Raw genomic sequence first — 21,795 nt, 5'->3', positions numbered from 1 at the left:
CATGTAAATTTGATGCAAAAGTGCTTGCAGTTTGAACTGAGCACTGCAACATGTCCGCAGTGGGTGTCACATCTGCAACGACACTCCTGCATGTCTAATGCATAAAGTTTCAGTTTTGCTTCAGGAAGCATTACAATTGCTCGTGCTGCAGGGCTTTTGGCAATTACATTTTCATTTCAGGAATTGATACTACTTCATGGTCTTGTATATGGCCTCAAACCGCTTTTGACACTATACCACCAAACTGTGCAACAACACTGATGTTTGGGCCCGTTGATGTTGATTCATCAACGTATAGTGCTCACAGCACGAGAAAAATGAGGACATGAAGAAACACACAACAGGACGAACTTCCAACTAAATTTTATATAAAATAAAAACAAGCTTAAGTATGGTGCTGTTATTGCCATGTGGTAGTCAACCGTGTTTGTCCAGAAAGGCCATTTCATTATCATACAGAAACAATGAGGGGGGCTGAAACATTGATCTCCCGCTTTTCTGATATGGTATACCTCAACAATATCTCTTTCAGTCTGATCTTTCTCGCACCCAAGAAACTTGGTTTTTCGAAAAATTAGCTTACACTTACAGTTTCTGCATTCAGTGGCAAGATTCCTCCCTTTACCATCTTTGACTTAATCATATTGCTCCCTGGCTCTCTCATTAAAACAGTGTCCTGTTTGACCAATGTAAACTCTATTACAAGTGAGTGGAACACTGTAAACTACCTTTGTAGTGCACCGGGTGAACCAGAGTTGGTGCTTGATACTACAATACGGCTTTTGCTCTTTCATCATCATTGGACAAATTTTTTAGAGCTTACTTGATGCAGAGAAGAGCATGTTTACATTGTATCTTTTTGCAACCTTCTTAAGATTATGGGATACTTTGCGAATGCACGGAATGACTTGTGTTGTCAGCCTCTGATCTTGCTTTTTACTGATCTTTTTCTTTTTTAGCAGGCTGTCTGCAACTGCTAAGTATCTGGAGGATAGCCGGACATGTGCAAACGCTGTGCTTGTATTTTAACGCTCTGAGATTTTTGATGACAACATGATTTTTCCAACGTGTAATTGAGGCAATTCATGGCAACTGCTCATTTTACTACCTTCCAATGAGCACTACTATAGGGGAGGAGTGCCTTTTGTGATCTAGGATTATACATCCAACATATGTGCCCTTTCAAAATTGAAATTCTTAGGTCACGGAACTGTATGCTGTCTTCATGTGGGAGTTCATGCACAGCCCATGAGTTCACAGCCCTGTGTTTTGTTTATGTTGTGGTGTCAAGTCCTTGTTTTCGAGCTGTTTTTTATCCCCACTTTTTCCTCTCTTGCCCATATCATGCTTTCTTTCATTACTTGATCTGCTGCCAAAAACAGGAATGTTAAGACTGCTTAAAGAAAAGTGGTTGCTAGGCATGCAGCTTTACTCATGTGCTTGGGGTACATAATATTAGATCATGCTCAGTTTCGGAATAATGGGCCCCGTGGCAGCGGCTCAGTCACTCAACTGCTGAACCCAAAAAGAGTTCAAACCTGGCTGCAGCAACCACTTTTCCATGGAGGTGAAAAGCAAGGTGCACGTGTGCTGTGCGATGTCAGTGCACGTTAAGGATTCCAGATGGTTAAAATTTGCAAACCCCTCTTCTACAGCATGCTCCTAGCCCGAATTCCTTTGGGACTGCAGCCCAAATACATCCAGCACACATATCTGCTAAAAGCCTCAAGTTATAACATGATAAGAGCGACCACTTTTGCTCAGCACCTAAATTTGTCTGCTCCTAGCAAATTAGAAAAAAAAAATGTCTTTGTTTGCAGTGGTAGAGAGCTGTTGCATCATACAAGAATGATGCATTAAATAGCAGGCACAATTGTATGAGCTGCTGACAATTGGTCACACAGTTATCTCAGTCATTCTATTCAGAAATAAACTAACAGTACTTGTTATTTTAGGTCTAATAGCATTTGCGCAACTATGATTTTCTTTCTTTTCAAAGACAGCAGCTGCTCCGCCTGGGGGGGAAAGGGTTAAAGGAGGTGGCGGCCAACGCCATGACGGCCATCATGGGGGTGTCCGTACAGCGTCTGTACAGTCTGCACGGCCGGAAAGGGAAACTTTCCTTTATCGGCCTAAGATTGTGCAAGGTGGTCACAGGTATATTTTTTATTAATTACAGTAGCTTTTAATTTTAAAACATGAGCGAAAGCACATGTAACAGGCTTTGCTGCACTTTGTTTTCATCTGTAAAATCTGTTGCCACTTTACCCAGCTTACGACTTCTTTTTTTATAACAGATGAATATTTTGTTACTGCAATTGTTTGTGGGGCTGGTTGCAGTTTTCCTCAGTGGGCATCTAAAGAATGAACAACAGATGTATTTTGAAAAAGCCCTCAAACCAGTCAAGTCCATCTTTTCTCGCAGCATTGCAGTCATGTTGCACTGGCCAGCTATTTGTGTTCCCCCTCTAGTCCTTGAAAGGTGGACCATAGTGTCATAGCAGCTATATACAGTTGGTTAGAAGAGCTTTCTTGCGAGAGCTTTTTCTAAAGTTGCATTTGGTTGCCTATAGTCCTTGAATTATGAGGCCCATTCCGTGTAACATTTACTTGTGTGCCCTCTTCTGTTTTTTTCAATAAAACTTGTTGCTGGGCTGGTTCCTCTGTCCTCGTCCTTTTGCGCTACCTTTTATTCTTCTGTTTTTCTTTCAGTGAAATAAGCTTGATTTCTGTGAGCCAACAAAGTGTTCCTGTTGGCCGAAAATGTCCATTTATCTTGTGCAGATGTCATCTGCCAAAAGACAGGCGTGGATGTTGCTGAAGCGCACGGCTTCATTAAGAAGTGGTTGCCAGGGTCAGTGGACCGTGGTGCAGTAGAAAGCGGCGCTTTGCCGAAACACTGAATACAAGTTCTGCCGCCAGCCTGGCAACCACACCGAACCCCTGTGCTTCGGCGACGTCCAGTACGGCACCCTCACTGCCTCACCCGGCCCACACCTCCAGTGCTGCCTTGCAGGGCCCTGCTGGCACCTGAGCCTGCTCATGAGTTGCCTCGATGTGCCAGCCAAGGAATATATGTTATTTTTAAATAAATGATAACACTTTGATTTTTGTTGCGCCTCATTTTATGCATGTGTATATAAAGGGTGCAGTTTGGCAGTAGTAAAGCATGTGGCTTGTATAATGCAAATATTAGCTGGAATGCACTGAAAATGCATGGCCTGAATTCTGGGCCAGCTTTAACAGATAGGCTAAAGAATGGTCTAATTGTGGCATGTCCACTTTTGGTAGACTGGCTGAATGCAGGTTCAATCGTGGCATGAATGTCGGGCCAATGTTATCACATCGGCATAACAGTGGTCTAATCATGGGTGAACGGCGGGCCAATATGAATATATGGGCAGTACAGTGGTTCAATCATGGGTGAACGGCGGGCCAACATGAATATATGTGCAGTACAGTGGTTCAATCATGGCATAATGTCGGACAAATGTAGGCTGGAGAGCGTTCCAATCGTGGCATGAACGTCGGCCCAAGGTTGGAAAAAGTCTCTTTCGGCCTAAATGCCAATGAAGGTCCGACTTTCGTGCCGTTTTTTACCAATGTAACGCCAGCGCTGGTCCATTGTTGGTGCGTTGTGTTGTGTTGGGTTTTATGGCGCATAAGCAACTAAGGCTATCATGCGCCAAGAGCGAGGTTAATGTATGTTCTGGTTGCAAAAGAGGAAATGGATATGTTTAATCTATAGTTTATTTAAAAAGCTTCCTTCTTCTAGGAAACTGAGAACAGATGCTAGGTTTACTAGTGCTCTTTCTCCTAAAAGCAAGGTGGGATGGAATGGGATGGTATGATTGTAAAATATAGTAAAATGTTTTCTCCGTAGTGCCTCAAGTTTTGAGCATGTAATTAGAATCTGGTTTACAGTGAGTATCTCGTCGCATTCTTCACAGGTCGGTTTGTTATGTTTCATTAGCAGAAAGTTATGTGTTAGATGTGTATGTCCAATACGAAGACGGCATACTATCACTTCCATAAAACGTTGTTGATGTGTGCTCGATTGCCATTCTCCTAGTACAGGCTTTATGAGACGCAACTTATTATTTTCTTGGTTGTTCCATCTGGACTGCCATTTATTCATCTGTTTATGTTTTATTAATTTCAAGCAATCACTATGTGGTATGTTTACTTTCTGAATCAATTTGTTGTGGGCAAGTGCAGCACATTTGTCTGCTCTTTCATTGCCGTCAATGCCTACGTGACTAGGGACCCAACAGAACACTATGTTATGTCCTTGTGTCGTGATCATTTTTACATTATGTATTATGTCACCGATTAGAGGCATGGCAGCATTTCTGTGATTTAAAGCCATCAGTACACTCAACGAATCGGTGTAGATGACACTGTTCCCAATGCCTTCATTCACTATTTTTTCTACAGCTGTCAGGATAGCATAGGATTCAGCTGTAAAGATTGATTGCGCACTGAGGAAGCCTAATTATTTGTTCCCAGTTCTCTTCAACTACGGCACAGCCAACATAAGTAGAAGTTTTTGATCCATCTGTATAAAACTCTGTATAATTACTGTACTTTTCTTTTATTGTGCGAAATTCTTGTATTATATGCTCTTTAGGAGTTTGGCTTTTGTTGAAGTGTGTTAGAGTGAGATCGCAGACATTTGGAAGTTTGTACCATGGGGGTAGGGGGCTGTTTTTTGGTGCAGTGTCGGGCAAGGTGTCCAGAATTTCTAACTCACTGCAAATGTTTTCGAAACGCATTATCAGTGGCCTCGTCGCTTGTGGTTTATTTGTGAAAATTACTCGTGAGCGGCATGTTGAGACTATTGGATAGCAGAGGTGTTTTTTCTGTGACCTTATTCTAAGGACATAAGCACATGTAAGTGAAGCCCTTCTATCTTTCAGCGGAGGCTCGTTCGTCTCTGCATATAGACTATCAACAGGGGATGTTCTGTAAGCGCCACAAGAAAGGCGTAAACCTAAGTTATGTACCGGGTCCAATTTCCTTAGGTATGATGGTCTAGCTGACCCGTAGACTATGGACCCGTAGTCCAAGCTAGACCGCACAACAGATCGATATATATGTAGAAGACACGCCCTATCAGACCCCCAGTGTTTCCGAGAGAGAACCTTCAGTATGTTTAGAGATTTTATGGCTTTCCTCTTTAGGATGTTTATGTGAGGCAGGAATGTTAGTTTTCTGTCGAACGTTACACCCAAAAATTTATGTTCGCTCTTTACTGGCAACTCAATCCCATTTAAGTGTAACTTGGGATTGATCTGTATACCTCGTTTCAGCGAGAACATTACTGCCACGGTTTTCTGTGGGGAAAATTTGAACCCATTTTTAAAAGCCCATGAGTCTAGTTTATTTAGTGTTAATTGTACTTGTCTTTCACAAATTGATATGTTTGAGGATGTGCAGGCTATTTGAAGGTCATCGACATACAGCGAGAACATAATGGATTTTGGGATTACCTTGCTGATAGAATTCATTTTTACAATAAACAAAGTTGTACTTAAAATGCACCCCTGAGGTACCCCATTCTCTTGAATAAAGTTCCTCGAGAAGGTGGTACCGAGACGTACTTGAAATGAACGACTTGATAGAAAGTCCTTCAGAACATTTAGCATCCGGCCTCGGATGCCCAAATCTGCTATATCGCGTAGGATCCCGAACCTCCAAGTCGTATCGTATGCCTTTTCCATGTCAAAGAAAACGGCGAGGCAATTTTGTTTATGTATGAACGCTTCCCTGACAGTATTTTCAAGACGCACTAAGTGGTCGGTCGTTGCACACCCTTTTTTAAAACCACACTGATGAACATTAAGAAGTTTATGAGATTCTAAGATGAAAGTTAGTCGGATGTTTAAAACACTTTCAAAACATTTTGCTAAACAGCTGGTCAGAGCTATGGGTCTGTAACTGCCCACTGAGGTCGGCGGCTTTCCTGGTTTCAGAAACGGAACAATAACGGCTTGTTTCCAAGCCTCTGGGAGTTTACCCAGAGTCCAAATTTTGTTAAAGAATTTCACAAGTGCCTCTACAGAGGATTCGGATAAATGAGCCAGCATTTCGTAATGAATTTCGTCAGGACCAGGCGCAGTCTGTTTTCCAGCAGCAAGGACGTTCTTTACTTCTTGGAGTGTAATAAAACTATTATATGATTCATTTCTGCCACCACTTGTTGGGAGTTTTTGTTTCTCAGCTATGTTTTTGTATTTTAGGAATGTTTCTGTGTAGTGTGACGAACTTGAAACGTGTGCGAAATGTTCGCCTAGTATATTGGCCTGTTCTTCTATGCTAGTCTGAACACCAGGGGCTGTGAGGATGGGAATTGTAAACGGGGAAAAGTTTCCACAGAGTTTACGAACTTGTTCCCACATTTTCTTAGACGTCATTGAGCTATTTATTGACGTTACATACCTCTGCCGCGATTCTTTTTCAGCCTTTCGACGAATAAATCGTGCTTCTGCTCTTGCCTTTTTAAATGCTATAAGGTTTCCTTGGGTTGGGTACCTGCGGAAAGTTCCCCAGGCCTTATTTTGTTTCTTTTTTGCATCCCGGCATTCTTGCGTGTACCAGGCTTTGTTACTGCTATGCACAACTCCCGAAGACTGTGGAATAGCTAGTTTTGCTGCACGTATTATGCAATTAGTAAACCTTTCATTCAATTCATCTACAGTGAGCTCCTCTGAGAAAACTTCTTCCAGATTGGCTTTGGACTCGAAAAGTGGCCAGTCGGCTAAATGGAGCTTCCATCGTCGCGGTTTGCTTGGGGTGACTTTTGGTGATGATGACATGCGGATTAGTACTGGTAGGTGATCACTCCCATATGGATTCTCTAAAACTTCCCATTTAAAATCATTAAAGAGAGAAGGTGAACAAAATGACAGGTCTAAAACACTCATCTTTCCCGTGCTCGGAGAGCAGTAGGTCGGTTTACCCGCGTTTAGTAAGCAAATGTTGTTAGATAGAATAAAATCTTCAATAATTAGGCCTCGCGCATCAATTTTTTCGCTTCCCCAGAAAGGAGAATGTGCATTAAAATCACCAACTACCACATAAGGTTCCGGTAGTTGATTTATAAGGTTTTCTAAGTCATTGAGAGCTATTTTTCGATGTGGCTCAACATACACGCAGCACACCGTGATTCTTTTAAATGTAAGCAAGGTGGCTGCCACTGCTTCAAACTGAGTGTCAAGTTTGTATTCACTAGCTGCAATATCATTCCTTACAATGATAGCAACACCACCCGAGAGCCTGCTAACGTGCTCTCGGTCGCGGCGAAAAACTTTATATTTTTTTAGTATGTTTTTATGCTGCGCACCGAGATTCGTTTCCTGAACGCACAGTGCTGCGGGTAAGAATGAAGCAAGAATGTCTTTTATATCGCTGTAGTTTCTTAAAAGTCCTCTACAGTTCCAATGAACTAAGAACGCCATTTTATATGAGGAAGGTAGAGAGACTAAGTTTTTTCTGGCCCGGTGATTCGGGCCTTTTCTTTTCTAGTTCGCTCCAAGGAGCTCCGTCGCCTGTCAGATGTTGACGGCCCCGGACGGTCGTCGTTTGTTGTGTCCATTGCGTCCTCGGACGTGCTGGACGATTGTGCAGACTGCACAGACACATTTGTGGTAGATCTCGCCGTTACTGGAGAGACCTTGGGGCCAGCTGACCTAGAGGCCCGCGCAGCCTGCTTTGGGGGTGGTGGAGCAGCCCCAGCTACTTCCACCGGGGACGTAGAGGTCCCTGCCTTAGGTGCACCGTGTGTCACCTGGGCAGGTTCCAAAGACTGTTGTGACGCCGCCCCCTTTTGCGTCACAACAGAATAAGTTGGGGTGTGAGTGGACGTGAGTTTCTTACGTGCTTCCCTGTAAGTGAGGTTTTCTTTGACTTTTAGTGTGATGATATCTTTCTCTTGTTTCCATGTTGGACAGGTTCGTGAGTAAGCAGCGTGGCTGCCCTCACAGTTGATGCAAAGATGCGTTTCGGATTCACAGTTCTCAGTGGGATGCTCGTGGGAGGCACACTTCGCACATGTAAGTTGGCCTCGGCAAGTCTGTGAGCCGTGGCCATACCTTTGGCATTTGAAACAGCGACGCGGGTTAGGTATGTACGGTTTCAGTTTTATCTTCGTGTACCCTACCTCCACAGCCTCGGGCAGTGTGCTCGATTCGAAGGTAAGGACTAAGTGCCTGGTCGGTATCTCTTTGTTATCCCGTCTGATTTTAATTCTGAACACATTAATGACATTTTGTTCTCTTAGTCCTTCAAGGAGTTCTTCTTCACTTAGGTACTTTAGGTCGTCATCTGAAATGACTCCCCTCACCATGTTTAGAGAGCGGTGTTTGGTGACATTAACTGGGCATTCCCCAAAGCTGGTTACTGTAGGAAGTTTTTCATTTTGATGATGGTACATAATTTCCAAGAGTAGGTCGCCATTTGGAAGTTTTTTGACATTGTATCCTTGGCCTATTGCTTCAGTCAATGTCTTGGTCACGACAAAAGGAGATATTTGCCTAGCTGTTTTTTGAGGGTCTTCACTGTGCACCACGTGGAAGCGTGGCAATCTGTTTGCATTCTTTAGAAAGAAGTTTGCAGTTTCATCGGTCCGTCCCCTTTTTCGGGAACGATCATTGGAGAGCAAAGAAGAAGCCATGCAGTAAGTTTTTGTTCAGCCGGGGTGGCGGCCACCCACCATGGAGCCCAACGAGGGGACGGGACAGGAACTCGCAAAGCAGACCTGCCCGCGCCAGCCGTACACCCCGACTATAACCAAATATGGCATAACGCAGGGTGGTTAGCCACACAAGGTTAACCCTCGCCGCCTGGAAGTAGGAAGAAACAAAGAAGGTAAGAGAAGACAGGACAGTTGTAAGAGAGAGGATAGGAAAGTGAAAGATGGAGGGGAGGACAGGAAAAGGCGACTGCCGATTTCCCCCGGGTGGGTCAGCCCGGAGGTGCCGTCTGTGGGAAGCGTGGGCCAAAGTGGTGTGTTGCCTCCGCCGAGGGGCCTTAAAGGTCCAAACACTCGGCATCGGCTCAACCACCAGGATCCCCTTTTCCCCAGACACGGCGATGCCACGCACGGCTAAGCGTGGGTGCTCGGGGTCCGTGGTGTCGCACAGTACACGCAAACATCTGCTTTAACAGATGCCCCCTGCGGGGCATTGTTGGTGTGCTGCTTGGGATAACTTAATCATGAATACCTTCTTCAGCAAACAGAAGAACCAAAATGGACATGGAAAAGTCCAAATGGGGAGACTAAAAATGAAATTCACTTCATACTATGTTCAACCCCCACCATTATGCAAGATGTAGAGGCAATTGGGAAAGTGAGATGCAGTGACCACAGGATGGTGAGGTCCCGAATTAGCCAAAATGTGAATAAGGAACGCAGCAGATTAGTAAGAAAGAAACCAATCAACGAATTAGCGGCGAGGGCAGAGTTCAGGATCTCGCTACAGAATAGATATTCAGCTCTAACCGAGGATGGCGACATCACCCTAGAAGCAATGAACAATGACTTCAGAGATATCATTACTGAGCGCACTGTAGAAGTAGGCGGCAGGATAGTTAGAGAGGATACCGTTAAGCTGTCTAAGGAGACGAAAGATTTGATTAAGAAACGCCAGAATATGAAAGCTTCAAATCCAACAAACCAGATAGAATTGGCCGAGATATCAAAGCTAATCAATAAGCGCAAGGTGGCCGATATATAAGGAAGTATAACATGGAGAAAATTCAGCATGCTGTAAAGAACGGGGGAAGCGCTAAACCAGTATAGAAGAAATTGGGCATAAGCAAAAGCCAGATGTATGCGATAAGGGACAAGGCGGGCAACGTCATCACGAATAGGACAAGATAGTCAAAGTAGCCGAGGAGTTATATAGATCTTTACAGTAGCCAAAGTAGTCAGGACCGTAATGAGATTGGCGGTAGGAAAAAATAGCCAGACATTCCTCCAGTGATGAAGGACGAGGTCAAGAAAGCATTAGAAACTATGAAAAGAGGGAAATCAGCTGGAGAGGATCAGATAACTACAGATTTGTTAAAGGGCGTGGGGATATCGTGCTAGAAAAACTGGTCACCCTGTATACGCAGTGCCTGGTGTAATCGACGGTACCGGAACCATGGAAGAATGCAAACATTATCCTCATTGATAAGAAAGGGGGGACCTTAAAAATTACAGACCAATCAGCTTACTGTCTGTTACATATAAGGTATTTACTAAGATAATCGCTAATAGAATCAGACAACCTCAGACTGCAATCAAGCAAAGGATCAAGCAGGTTTTCGGAAACGGTACTCCACTATTAATCATATTGATACCATCAACCAGGTGATAGAAAAATGCTCGGAATATAACCAACCCTTATACATAGCATTCATTGATTATGAAAAAGCATTCGACTCAGTTGAAACCTCGGCGGTGATACAGGCATTGTGAAATCAGGAGGTAGACGAGCCGTACGTGAAAGTGCTGGAAGATACAGTAGTCGACAGGTAATTCGGACTCCAATAATTCGGACTTGTAGGATATTTCGGACTTCAGTGAGGCACCGTCAGTCACCCCATAGAAGAGCATACATATTCGCGACGGATATTTCGAAAGTTCAATTTTTCGGACTAATTTCAGTCCCCTGCAGGCCAAAATCTGCCATCTTATCGGCTTTTCGCCGGCGCAACAAGCGCCATCTTGGATTGAGGTGGATTGGCTCTGCAGTTGGATTGGCTTGACATGGTTTCGGTGCCCCATTTTTGCCAGGAGAGGCCCCTGCAATCTCTGCCACTTCGAGGTGGCAGTCGGATTGTCATCGCCGTCAACCTGCTTTTGTCGCCAACGCTGACGCGGGCAGCTATCTCTTTGTGCTTTGTCTCATACGTCCGCCGTGTTGTCACACGAGTTTCTCCGACCGCGTCAACCGAGTGGCCCGCCGTCAATCCTTTGGCGGTTTTGAGATTGCGTCCGGCGGTTCCACCGCTCTGAACGAAAAGTGCCTCATTTTTGCGTGTTTGACGAGCAGTGTGGTGCGCACTCGGGCTGTGGACATGGCCCCACCGGTGCTGCTGGGTCCGTCAAAGAAGCGTGGGAGCTATTCTACCATGACCCTTGAGAAAAAGGCAGCGATCATAAAGCTAGTGCTGAGTGGGCGAACGCAAGCTGACGTGGCCAAGGAGTTCGCACTGTTGAAGCAAACTATTTCGGATTACGTGAAAAATAAGGAGAAGATTTTTTCCGCCTTTGAGGCGGAAAAAATCTTTTTTTGTTGATAACTGCGCGGCTCACGGCACCTTCGACAACCTGAAAGCCATTCGGCTCGAATACCTGCCACCAAACACCACCAGCGTGCTCCAACCAATGGACCAGGGGGTGATCAAAAACCTTAAGGTGCATTATCGGACCAGTCTTCTGCGGCGCACAGCCCTTTGTTTTGACAACGGGAAAAAGTACGCCACGGATCTTTTTGCGGCGGTTAGCATGCTGGCTGACGCGTGGAAGGCAGTGAGAGCGGAAACAATTGCTAATTGCTTCAGGCACGCTGGATTCTCCGCCGATGAAGTCGATGACGTAGAAGACTGCAACGATTCTGAGGATTTGACTGCAGACAGTGGCGAAGACCTCATCGTTGACCTTCACGGGAACGGAATGGACATTCCAACGGGCTCCACGTTCCGCGAGTTTGTTGAAGTGGACGACGGCCTCGATATGTGTGCGGACCTCACGGACGACGAACTTGTACGCCAGGTTCTTCAACCTGAAGACGAGTCGGACTCCGACGACGACTCGGGCGGCCTACCACAGCCATCGCTTGCACAAATTACGAACGCTGTGAACTTGCTGTCTAGTGTGTACAGCGAAACGACAACTTTGGTGCAAATACAAGCGCAAATCATCGCCAGCAAAAGAAATTTGCCGCAAGGTAAAATCGGCTACTTTTTTAAGCCGATTTCCTCTGAATAAAGTGATTTTTTGTGCTTCACGGATTTTTCGGACTGTTCGATTATTCGGACCATTTTTCGGGTCCCTTCAAGTCCGAAAAAACGGTCGGCGACTGTATATATAGTGGCTGCACAGCAACCATAGTTCTGCACAAAGAAAGGTGTTAGGCAAGGAGACACGATCTCCCCAGTACTATTGACAGCTTGCTTAGAGGAAGTGTTCAGAGACTTGTAATGGGAGCAGTTAGGGATAAGGGTAGATGGAGAATATCTCAGTAATTTGCGATTTGCTGATGATATTGCCTTGCTAAAGTAACTTGGGGGATGAACTGCAAATAAAGATTGATGACCTAGACAAGAAAAGTAGAAAGGTAAGCTTAAAAATCAATATGCAGAAGACTAAGGTAATGTTCAACAGTCTCGGGAAGGAAGAGCAGTTTACGTTAGGTAGCGAAGCACTGCAAGTGGTAGGCGATTATGTCTACTTAGGACAGGTAGTAACCGTAGATCCGGACCATGAAAAGGAAATAGCAAGAAGAATAAGATTGGGATGGAGCGCATTTGGTAAGCACTCGCAGATTATGACTAGCAGCTTACCGGTATTGCTCAAGAGGAAAGTACACAACAGTTGCATCTTACCTGTACTCATCTATGGGGCTGAAACGTGGAGGCTAACCAAGAGGGTTCAACTTAAGTTGAGGACAACTCAGAGGGCTATGGGACGAAAAATGGTAGGGGTAACATTAAGAGATAGGAAGCATGCAGAGTGGGTCAGAGAAATAACTCAAGTTACTGACATTCTAGTGGAAATTACGAAGAAGAAATGGGCATGGGCAGGACACGTAGTGCTAAGAGAGGATAACCAGTGGTTGCTTAGGGTAACAAACTAGATTCCAAGGGAAGAAAAGCGTAGCAGATGGTGGCAGAAAGTTAGGTGGGCGGATGAGGTTAAGAAGTTCGCAGGGGTCAAGTGGATGTAGCTAGCACAGAACCGGGTTAATTGGAGAAATATGGGAGAGGCCTTCACCCTGCAGTGGGTATAGTCAGGCTGATGACGATGAGGACGATGAATCTTTTTGTACTAACTTTATTTTCTGCAAAGTGGCTTGTTGAGAGAGTTGGTTGGGCATTATATTAAAACAGTGCTAGGAACATGGACATTTTTTATTTTCTGACTCATCACGTTATTTGAGACTTTCATTTTGCAGCTGGCCCACATAACTGAATGTGAGCATTTTTGAAGTACTGTGAATCTGCAGACTTTCTTTTTCAGGTAGGTAGGCATGACAGTAAGAAAGACAAATGGAGTTTCTCAGCCGTAATTGAAAGCTATTTGTTTTCTTCACAGTTGAAATGATTGACTCCTGATTAACCGATCATTAGGTTCTGAGGTTGTTACTCATAATTTTTAGCATTGCATCTGTGGCAATCAGGCAGTACCCTTGAATGACCTAAATTTTGAAAAAAAAAAAGCCTGAAATAAATATTTGATTAAATGGTGAGTACTATTGCAAACTGAAGTGTTGCATGACCCACATGTGTGTCATTACAGCAGTTCAGATCTGCTTTCCTGGACACTGCAAACACATCTATTATACTGGCACGGGGGTTTATGACCCTTTCAGGACCAAAAACTTATGGCCAAAGAAACTTGCATGACTACGATAACTTCATGAACACGTCATTTCCTGCCATAGCAATGTGCATGGTACAAAAGGAAATATGAGCCCTCTCAACTTTTTAAAGCGTGCAAATGAGACTGACAAAAATACACACTTGAAAAGAGTTCCCTCACGAGTGTTTCCTGCAGCAAAAAAGCAGTGGAAAAAAAGCCTTAAGTATCCTGGGATACTGTCCAGCCAGGAACTTCATTAACCATGGTTGATGATGGGGTTGTAGTCAAAAATGAATGCTGGTTTGGGAGTGTTACGACTATTCACAGCTTAGAGGAAGGAAGCTGACATTTCCACTTGACCATCATCAATGACCAGTTAACTTCACCTATCCTTTTGTGCACAATATGCTTTGTACGTGGAGCACGGAGCCAAACTGGTTGATGTCAGAGCACAGGACTTATTTAGCATGTGGTAATGTGATAAATGCCAAACCCCTCTATTTTTGAATCAATGTTATATTCTTATGATCAGTCGATTTTCCCTTTATTTGCAGAAGCCAGTGTTATTTTAATGTTATTCTTGCAGTTTTTAGGAATGAAATGCAATGTATCACCCTATACATCTGCACTGCACTTTAGTTGTGAAAGCACATGCTGCCAGAAATGCCTGTAAATATCTGTATGTAATCTTGCATATAAAAGCCCTATCCTTAGTGAAAGTAACCTGTCATGAAAATAGAGTAATATATCAAACAGGTGAACAAATTTGTGATTTGTGAAGTTTAACATCTCAAAGGGACACTAGAGCTATGAGGTCTATTAAGTTACATCCTCCTATTACATTAATTTTTTGTAATAATGTTCATTGTGCACCACTTCATGCAGTTATGCAGCATATACCAATTTCTCTCACCCAAAACTTATCAATCCACATTAATATAGCGTTGTGTGCTCAATCCTTCATTGTTTTATTCTGTATGTCTGTTTTATTAAATAGAATGAGAGTTTCTGGTGGAAATGGGGAGCAGTCGAAGGCAAAACTGCAGCCCTGCCAGCCCATTTGGGTGGCTCTGAAAAGAGCCGTTATCTTCGAAGTCCAAGCTCCAATGTGAGGCTGTAAGAAATGATGATCTACAAGTTGCTGTCCATGGCACCAATAACTGTGGCCTGCATCTGAATATGAGGCTGCAAGTCCGATTCTCAGCAGCATTTCGATGAAGGCAAAAGACACGGAGGCATACCATGCTGTTCCCTCTTGATAGGTTGGTTGGTTGGTTTGTGGGGTTTAACGTCCCAAAGCAACTCAGGCTATGAGAGACGCCGTAGTGGAGGACTCCGGAAATTTCGACCACCTGGGGTTCCTTAACGTGCACTGACATCGCACAGCACACGGGCGCCTTGCTTTTCGCCTCCATCGAAAAGCTGCCGCCGAGGCCGGGATACATATTTCTTAATGCTGAAATAGCCATCTGACCCGTCGCAGTGACTTAATGGTTAGGGCGCTTGCGGCCTTTTTTCAATGGATGCAAAAAGCAAGGAGCCCATGTAGTGTGTGATGTCAGTGCATATCAAAGAACCCCAAGGTGGAAGAGCTTCCCAGACAATTCCTGTATGGTACCCGCCGGGATGGCGCAGTGGTTACGGCGCTTGACTACTGTTCCCAAGGATGCAGGATCAAATCTCGGTATCGGCAGCCGCTTTTCGATGGAGCCGAAAAGCAAGGCGTACGTGTGCTGTGCGATGTCAGTGCACGTTAAAGAACCCCAGGTGGTCGAAATTTCCGGAGTTCTCCACTGTGGCGCCTCTCATAGCCTGAGTCGCTTGGGGACGTTAAACCCACAAACCAAAACAAACTTCCTCTATGGTGGCTCTCATAGCCTAAGTTGCTTTTGGGCATGAAAGCAAACCAACAGCAATAAGAGATTTCACTGCAAGTGGAGAAGAGGAAAAATAATGTGCCCTCGCTTGTATTTAAGCTTCAAGCATTGAACTTGGTTCCTGATATACGAGAGAGGCCACATCTTAGCCTCTTGACTGAGAGCGCTGTAACGCCTTATGTGTAGCCGAGAGCTCTCAATTGGTGTTTTGAAGTAATCTCTGCCATTTGGCAAGATGCCAGCCTTGACATTATCTTCATGCACTTCAACAATGAGAACAGCACAGTTGTCTATTAAGAAGCAGTCGCCCACTTTCACATGTCGGTCAACTCTTGTACAAGTCTGTGTGCACTCCTTTGCTTCTGACATCATGCGGCTGAGCTGTGCCAGTGGCTTGTTCGTAGTTCTCAGCTTCTTGACCTTTCCTAAGTAACTTTTGAAAGGAAAAGCACTGAAATCATCCACAGGCACATGCTGAAGACACTGCTCTGCCAAGTGCACCAAACTGTGTACGTTGTACACCAGCTGCTTCACCCCATATAGTACACCGAACTGCTGAACAAAATACCTCAGCAAGTCCCGGGCAAAGCTGTTCAGAACTACATGGTATTCAGGTGCAGCGAGTATTTGCAAAGCCACATGTAACTGTAGGAAGTGTTCATACTTTTCTTTGGACAGGAGAGATTTCGGAACAACAGGTCCTAGGTAGAGCAGAAATGTTCTAAATTCAGTCGCTTTCCAACGATCCAACTCCTCTGTTCCTCTGGGTTTTCGCTGGAAGAAACTTGGAAAGGCTTTAGCTGTTTCTCGCAACCTGTTGTTGAGTTCACTTCGCTCATCTCTGCTCAGTCGGGCAGCGTGCCCTTGCGAGACCCAATTTCTTAACAGCCGCCGCATTACACACAGACAGACAAGGTGCATGTATCCCGTAGGAAAGCATGCCACCATATCAATATCCAACTTGGTGAAAGGGGAAATACCAGTGTGGTGCCGCTTTTCTTGTGCACGAAATGATACATCACTTCGCTGCGGTGCATGAAGGTCAGGAAATGTCAGCCTGTTTTCCACATAGCGACCCTTTTGTCTGCATCTTTCACAAGCATGGTAGCCTCCGTGTCCTATAATAGCCTTTACAAAGCTCCTTGCTGGGGCATTGCAGATCACAGCTGTCAGTGTCACAGTGGCACTAGTCCCTTTCAGAAGTAAACCGCTGCTGCTCAGCCTGTAGACTTCGTCTAGGAATGGAGCGAGAAATTGCTCCAGACAAGGTGGTTTCCCTGCACCACAGTACACACTGACCATAAATGGTGCAGAGTTCTTGAAGTTCGTTATGCGGCAAAGCACAGGCCACAAACCAGTCTGGCTGCTGTTATACAAAGGCAGGCCATCTATGTTAGCATGCAGCCTGATGTTCTCGGGCACAGGTCCTTGCCCAAACGCTTGCTGGATGCCTTTGGCAAGGCCGAAATGAGCAAATGTGTCATTCTGCTCCAGCTGTGATCTCCTTTGCGTCCGCAGCACAGTCCTTGCATCTTTTGGGAGCTCCGGAATCCCGCGATGACAGCAAAAGTCGAGCATATCATTAAGCAAAGCATGTGTGATGTTGTGCTTGTTAGCTATGACAGCCAACTCCTCAGTCGCCGAGAGACTATGAAGAAAATTTTCGTCAGGCTGACCCACATTCTCAGCCGCTGGACAGCTAGATGTCTCATCACTTGACTCTTCCGAGCTTGTGGCATGATCATTTCTTGAATGTTCTGCAGCATATGAGTCATCCATAGAAAGGTCTGAGCTTGAAGCATCATCACTTCGCCTGCTGGTTGTGCTCAATGTGCTGCTCCCTGATGCATTATCACACTCGCGCACAAATGGTGCTGGTGGATCTGCAGATGGCCCGCTTCTACTGGTGCAAGCGTCGTCAGCGCAGACTCTGATTCTCCGATGCGTGGTTGCTTCGGACGGTGGCAGGGTGCGAACATCGAGTAACGATGCTTCACTCTGCGATTGTTTCCTGTCCCCGCGTTCTAAGCGTGACGACGCAGAATCGACCGGCCGCCCCGGAATACCGAGGTCTTGCAAAATCTCCCGGTATTCTTTCTCGACGATGCGGTACTTACGCCTTTTGGCGCTCATGACGAAACGCAACGCTCAGTGGTGAGAGACGAGGACCGAAACAGGTGCACAAAAAGACAACAGATGGATACGGCCCGCACCTCTATGCCACAAAAACACAGCGATTACAAGCGAGCGTGCGCTCGGAACCACGTTGGAAGAAAGAGGTGCTCCGAAGGCGCCGTGAGGAGCTGAAGCAGCCACTTAGTGTGGGCGCCAGTGCACTGAACTATGGTCACCATAACTGTACTGTTCCGCACGGAGCGGCCGCCAAGGGCAGTGCCGGTGCTAAGGGTCGCTCGTTTTGCTGGCGCTTCTACTGGGCGAACCTGCCACAGGCGCTTCATTTCGACGCGTATGATGTTCGCTTGCATGAAACTACTTCCTTCGCATTCCACTCAACAATTAGACCCCTAATTAATTCTCGAAACAATTGTCTCCTTCGTGCTTGGCTAGATTTCAATGTATACTTTAACAGCTAGAGAAACTGCTTATATAATGGTACTGAGCTGAGAACACATAGAAGTTGCGGTTTGGCGCTGCTGTCACGCGTATATCGTGTTACGGCACATGTTAAATGGTGTAGTAATTGATTTCAGTTTTAAATTCGATGTTATATAATATAAGGTATAGTACCAGACACTATGATCAGGTTGACTATCTCGCTTGTGAAAAGCAGCATCCATCTATACCAGGATACTTCTAAAACACCACGTAAGATACAAAAAAAGTATAAGCGATGAAGCGCAGGAAAACGACTGCGCATGTGATTGGTGTAAGCTTGGGATGCATATCAACTATCGGCAAGCACGTATGAGTATACATATACGCTGTAGGTATAAGCTGTCTACGAAATATCTGATGCCGATACAAAAAGTACAAGACTGTTGGCGGCGCACTATAATGGGATGGCACTTTAATTGCATATCACTGTATGCGCTTCCGATGCGCCACGCGCCAGGAGTCTTCTGCTCGAGCACAGACGTTTCCCATACAGGAATAGAAAATACAGTTTATTTGCACAGAAGGCAGTGTGAAAATTTATACCAGCTCAGAATTAGGTGTTTACATAACGAAAAGAAGCATATATCATGTTACAGGTGCCTGAATGCTAACTGCGGTTACAAAATTTCAGCGCGCCTGCCGCTGCTCCGTCCACTGACTCTGGAGGCCTCTTCCGAGCACACCAGCCAAGCTTTTTCGCGGCCCAGGCTTCGAAGCACTACTCTCTTACACTATGCAAAGAACCTCCTCGATCCGGACGCATGGAGAGAGAGAGAGAAAGAAAAGGAAATACCCGGATGCAAGTTGTCACGAAGAAGCGCCAACACTGTGCAGAAGAAAAAAAAAAAGGCTTGCAAACAGTAAACAGTTGTCATGAAAGAAAGCCAACATTGTGCAGCAAAAAGTAAAAGGATTTACCGTTACGAGCGGTACGTGCAAAAAAAAAAAAACACGATGTGTAGCTCTTTAAAAAAAAATTGAAGTGCAGTAAGAACATAAAAACAAATCATGGTGCCGTTGTCAGCACTCAGCTTCAAAGTGGCTGTCCTCCACTGCTTTACGCACTATCTCTGTAGGCATCCCTGGGCATCCCCTTTAGCGCGCAAACCCGTTATCCCATTATTCCCCCGGTCATTTTGTGGTTCGTCTCCGTCGGCTACGAAGCGCTTGCTTTGTTTTAGGCTCAACTTTGTGGCGTGGCGACTCGTCTGGGTGACCCACGGGAGCACGAAGGAACATTTTACGTAAGTATGCATGTTGATCTTCATCCCCTTGCATATTAATGGTCAATTAACAGCTAATTACTCGTGAACTTAATGCCACGAGTAACAATGAGCCCGACTCGCGAGTAGCCCTTTTTATCTGTCCGTAGACATCTATTATTGGTTGTATTTTGATTAAGGCGTCTCTGTGCATCGCTTCTGAGAGGTTTCGTTTATATCGGGTGTGTGCATGGATATTATAACAAGCCTATAATTTTTGGCGCTAAACGAATGTTATGCTACTACTGCTCGTCATGGTTGCGATGACAGGCAAGTGCGAAGTAGTCGACAGCTTTTCATCGCAATTTTCACGTTTGCTAATCGCTATTTAATATATGCACTGTCATAGAAACCACCCTACATGTCTTGTGCTTGAATGACGAATGTTTCCACGGCAGTGCTTTGTTTTGTTGCGAGTCCTTGTGTGATGAGACAAATGTGAGCAGAACAGATGAGCGAACACAATTCTTTTTCAGCGCTGCCAGAAGCAATGCAAAACCTGCCAGTTACCTGCTCCAGAAGGAGTTTATTTATTTATCTATTTATTTATTCAGTAATTTATTTACACAGGTGCCTGCAGCACCTCAAGGGCATTACTGCTGAAGTGGGGGGGGGGGTGACAACTGGAAGAAAACATGTATTCAATAAACATGAAAAAAAAACTTAAAACAGCACAGCACAGTTGCTAAAAGCAAGAAAGTAACTTTTTGTCCCCTCCCACTTACCTGAGTTTTCTATCGCAAACCACGGTAAAAATTTTCCCACTCGTTTCCTGCTGGCATCCTACTGGTTCCCAGTAGTATTAGAACCACCAGCAGCTGATGGAATGTGTAGCAGCTGGGTTTCTGTCGTGAGCTGCAGAAAGTCAGACATTGGTGCATTGTTTTCATGGGGTCCTTTTGGCCTAGGAAGCATGGTGCAGCAGCTACCTTGGGCCATACAAACAAAACAATGATGACGGTAGAGGTTTTATTTCATGAATCATGCTTTATTATTAATTATGCCTGCATAAGCTCTGCAGTTCGCTTGGCCACCCCTTAGTTTGAGATTGTGATACTACCGCAGGTGTGCTCCAGCTCCAAATCAGATGGCGCCATGAAGTTAGCTGCACAGAAAAGGACTTGTTCCGAAAAACATGCTAGCAACACCATGCTACTGTTATTTACATTTTGAAAGCAGCCACTCATGAACCACGCATGTGGTGAGAATCCACACGGGATCAGGTCAAGTGTAGTACAGTCGAGTCTACTTATAACAGATGCACTTATAATGAACGCTCACTCGTTACGAACGAGGGTGGGGGTACCGTCAAAATATGCATTAGGGCTACGAAACTGTCTCAGATTAAATGAACAACCGTGACCATACCACTTTGTTACAATAAAAAGAAAGGGGAAGCCTGGTAGCCCGCCACACCACTGCAGTTGAAAGACGCACGCTTGCTGCGAATGCGGAGAACAACGAGCATATCCTAGGTATTGGCTCATCTAGTGTCCACCTACCACAGGACAGGTTACAAGGTCTGTCGGTGCACATGTGTACCCTGGATGGGTAAAGAATCTAATGTAAAAGCAAATGAGCGGCAATCACGTAAAAGGACCAGTCAAAAACCACAATCTCCATTTTGATTTATGAATAATAGTCGAGGTATGCGGTGCTTGCCCGCCAAGACCGGCGTGTGTGTCATTGACAGAGTCGAATCTCGAGCTTCTGCACTGCTGCCACGTGGAGGCGGCACACAAGAAAACAGATGTGTAGTATGTCCTGTGCACACATGCACTGTAGTAGCTTGGGCACTGCTATCTTGTGGAGAATCGAAGAGTTGGGGGGCAAACTACGAAATGGCATAAGCGCCTCGTTAGCTATCGCAATTCCGCGTTCATCAAGCAGCTGGTCCGCAGACTGTTTCGGGCAGGAGCATATGATCACGCTGCAAAGCTTAGAAGGCAGCTTGATAGTGTCCGATTTGAATAAACAGATGTCCAAAAACGACTCTTGGAAAAAAACAAATGCCGCTTTTGTAGAAGTTTGCATTCTTTTGGCTGAAATAAGGCGAGTCCACTTCACATGAACTTTGGATACAACGAACAACATCCGTGCGATTGTTATAAGTGGGCTTGACTGTATAATCACGTAGCCTTTAATGAAAATTTTTCATGAATGGTGCTCCCACCAGAACTTGAGAAAGGGTGAAGGTGGGTCACACATTGTGTGCACTAGTGCATATTGAACCTAAACCCACACATACCAACTGTGTTCACTCAACACTGAGAACACCATTTCTAGGAGCAGTGTAAGTACATGGCCTTAGCATGAGGCCGTAAGTGCTGGTGCTACCAGTGAGGTTACAGGTATACACACTGTTAGCCAGACCTGGCTGCTCAGTGCTGAATGCTTTTGTCTTGCATGGAATGCCACACAAGACACACCTATACGCTGCAGTAGCTATAGTAGTATCAAGACATCC

At 45.0% G+C, this 21,795-nt stretch overlaps 2 protein-coding genes across 5 annotated transcripts in view; both read right to left on the bottom strand.

Moving 5' to 3' along the window:
- Positions 1 to 21,795, bottom strand: part of LOC146188633 (uncharacterized) — a 200,176-nt gene that overhangs the window by 60,198 nt on the left and 118,183 nt on the right. The window contains exon 5 of one of the 4 annotated variants that reach the window (XM_084603866.1): positions 20,312 to 20,433. The exons of the other annotated variants lie outside the window; for them this stretch is intronic. Within the exon in view, the coding sequence (XP_084459992.1) occupies positions 20,430 to 20,433 (4 nt within the window). The 3' untranslated portion in view covers positions 20,312 to 20,429. Of the gene's footprint in view, positions 1 to 20,311; positions 20,434 to 21,795 lie in introns of those variants that run through there. 4 annotated transcript variants of the gene reach the window in all.
- On the bottom strand, positions 15,470 to 17,583 carry LOC146188637 (uncharacterized). Its single transcript, XM_084603414.1, has one exon. The coding sequence runs from the start codon at positions 17,581 to 17,583 to the stop codon at positions 15,499 to 15,501; it is 2,085 nt and encodes a 694-aa protein (XP_084459540.1). The 3' UTR covers positions 15,470 to 15,498.

This window comes from Amblyomma maculatum, chromosome 5 (assembly GCF_055883805.1).
Source record: "Amblyomma maculatum isolate TAMU_Amacu chromosome 5, ASM5588380v1, whole genome shotgun sequence".
Classification (NCBI taxonomy): domain Eukaryota; kingdom Metazoa; phylum Arthropoda; class Arachnida; order Ixodida; family Ixodidae; genus Amblyomma; species Amblyomma maculatum.
The sequence above is the reverse complement of the archived record's forward strand: the minus strand, read 5'-3'. Positions and strand labels throughout refer to the sequence as shown.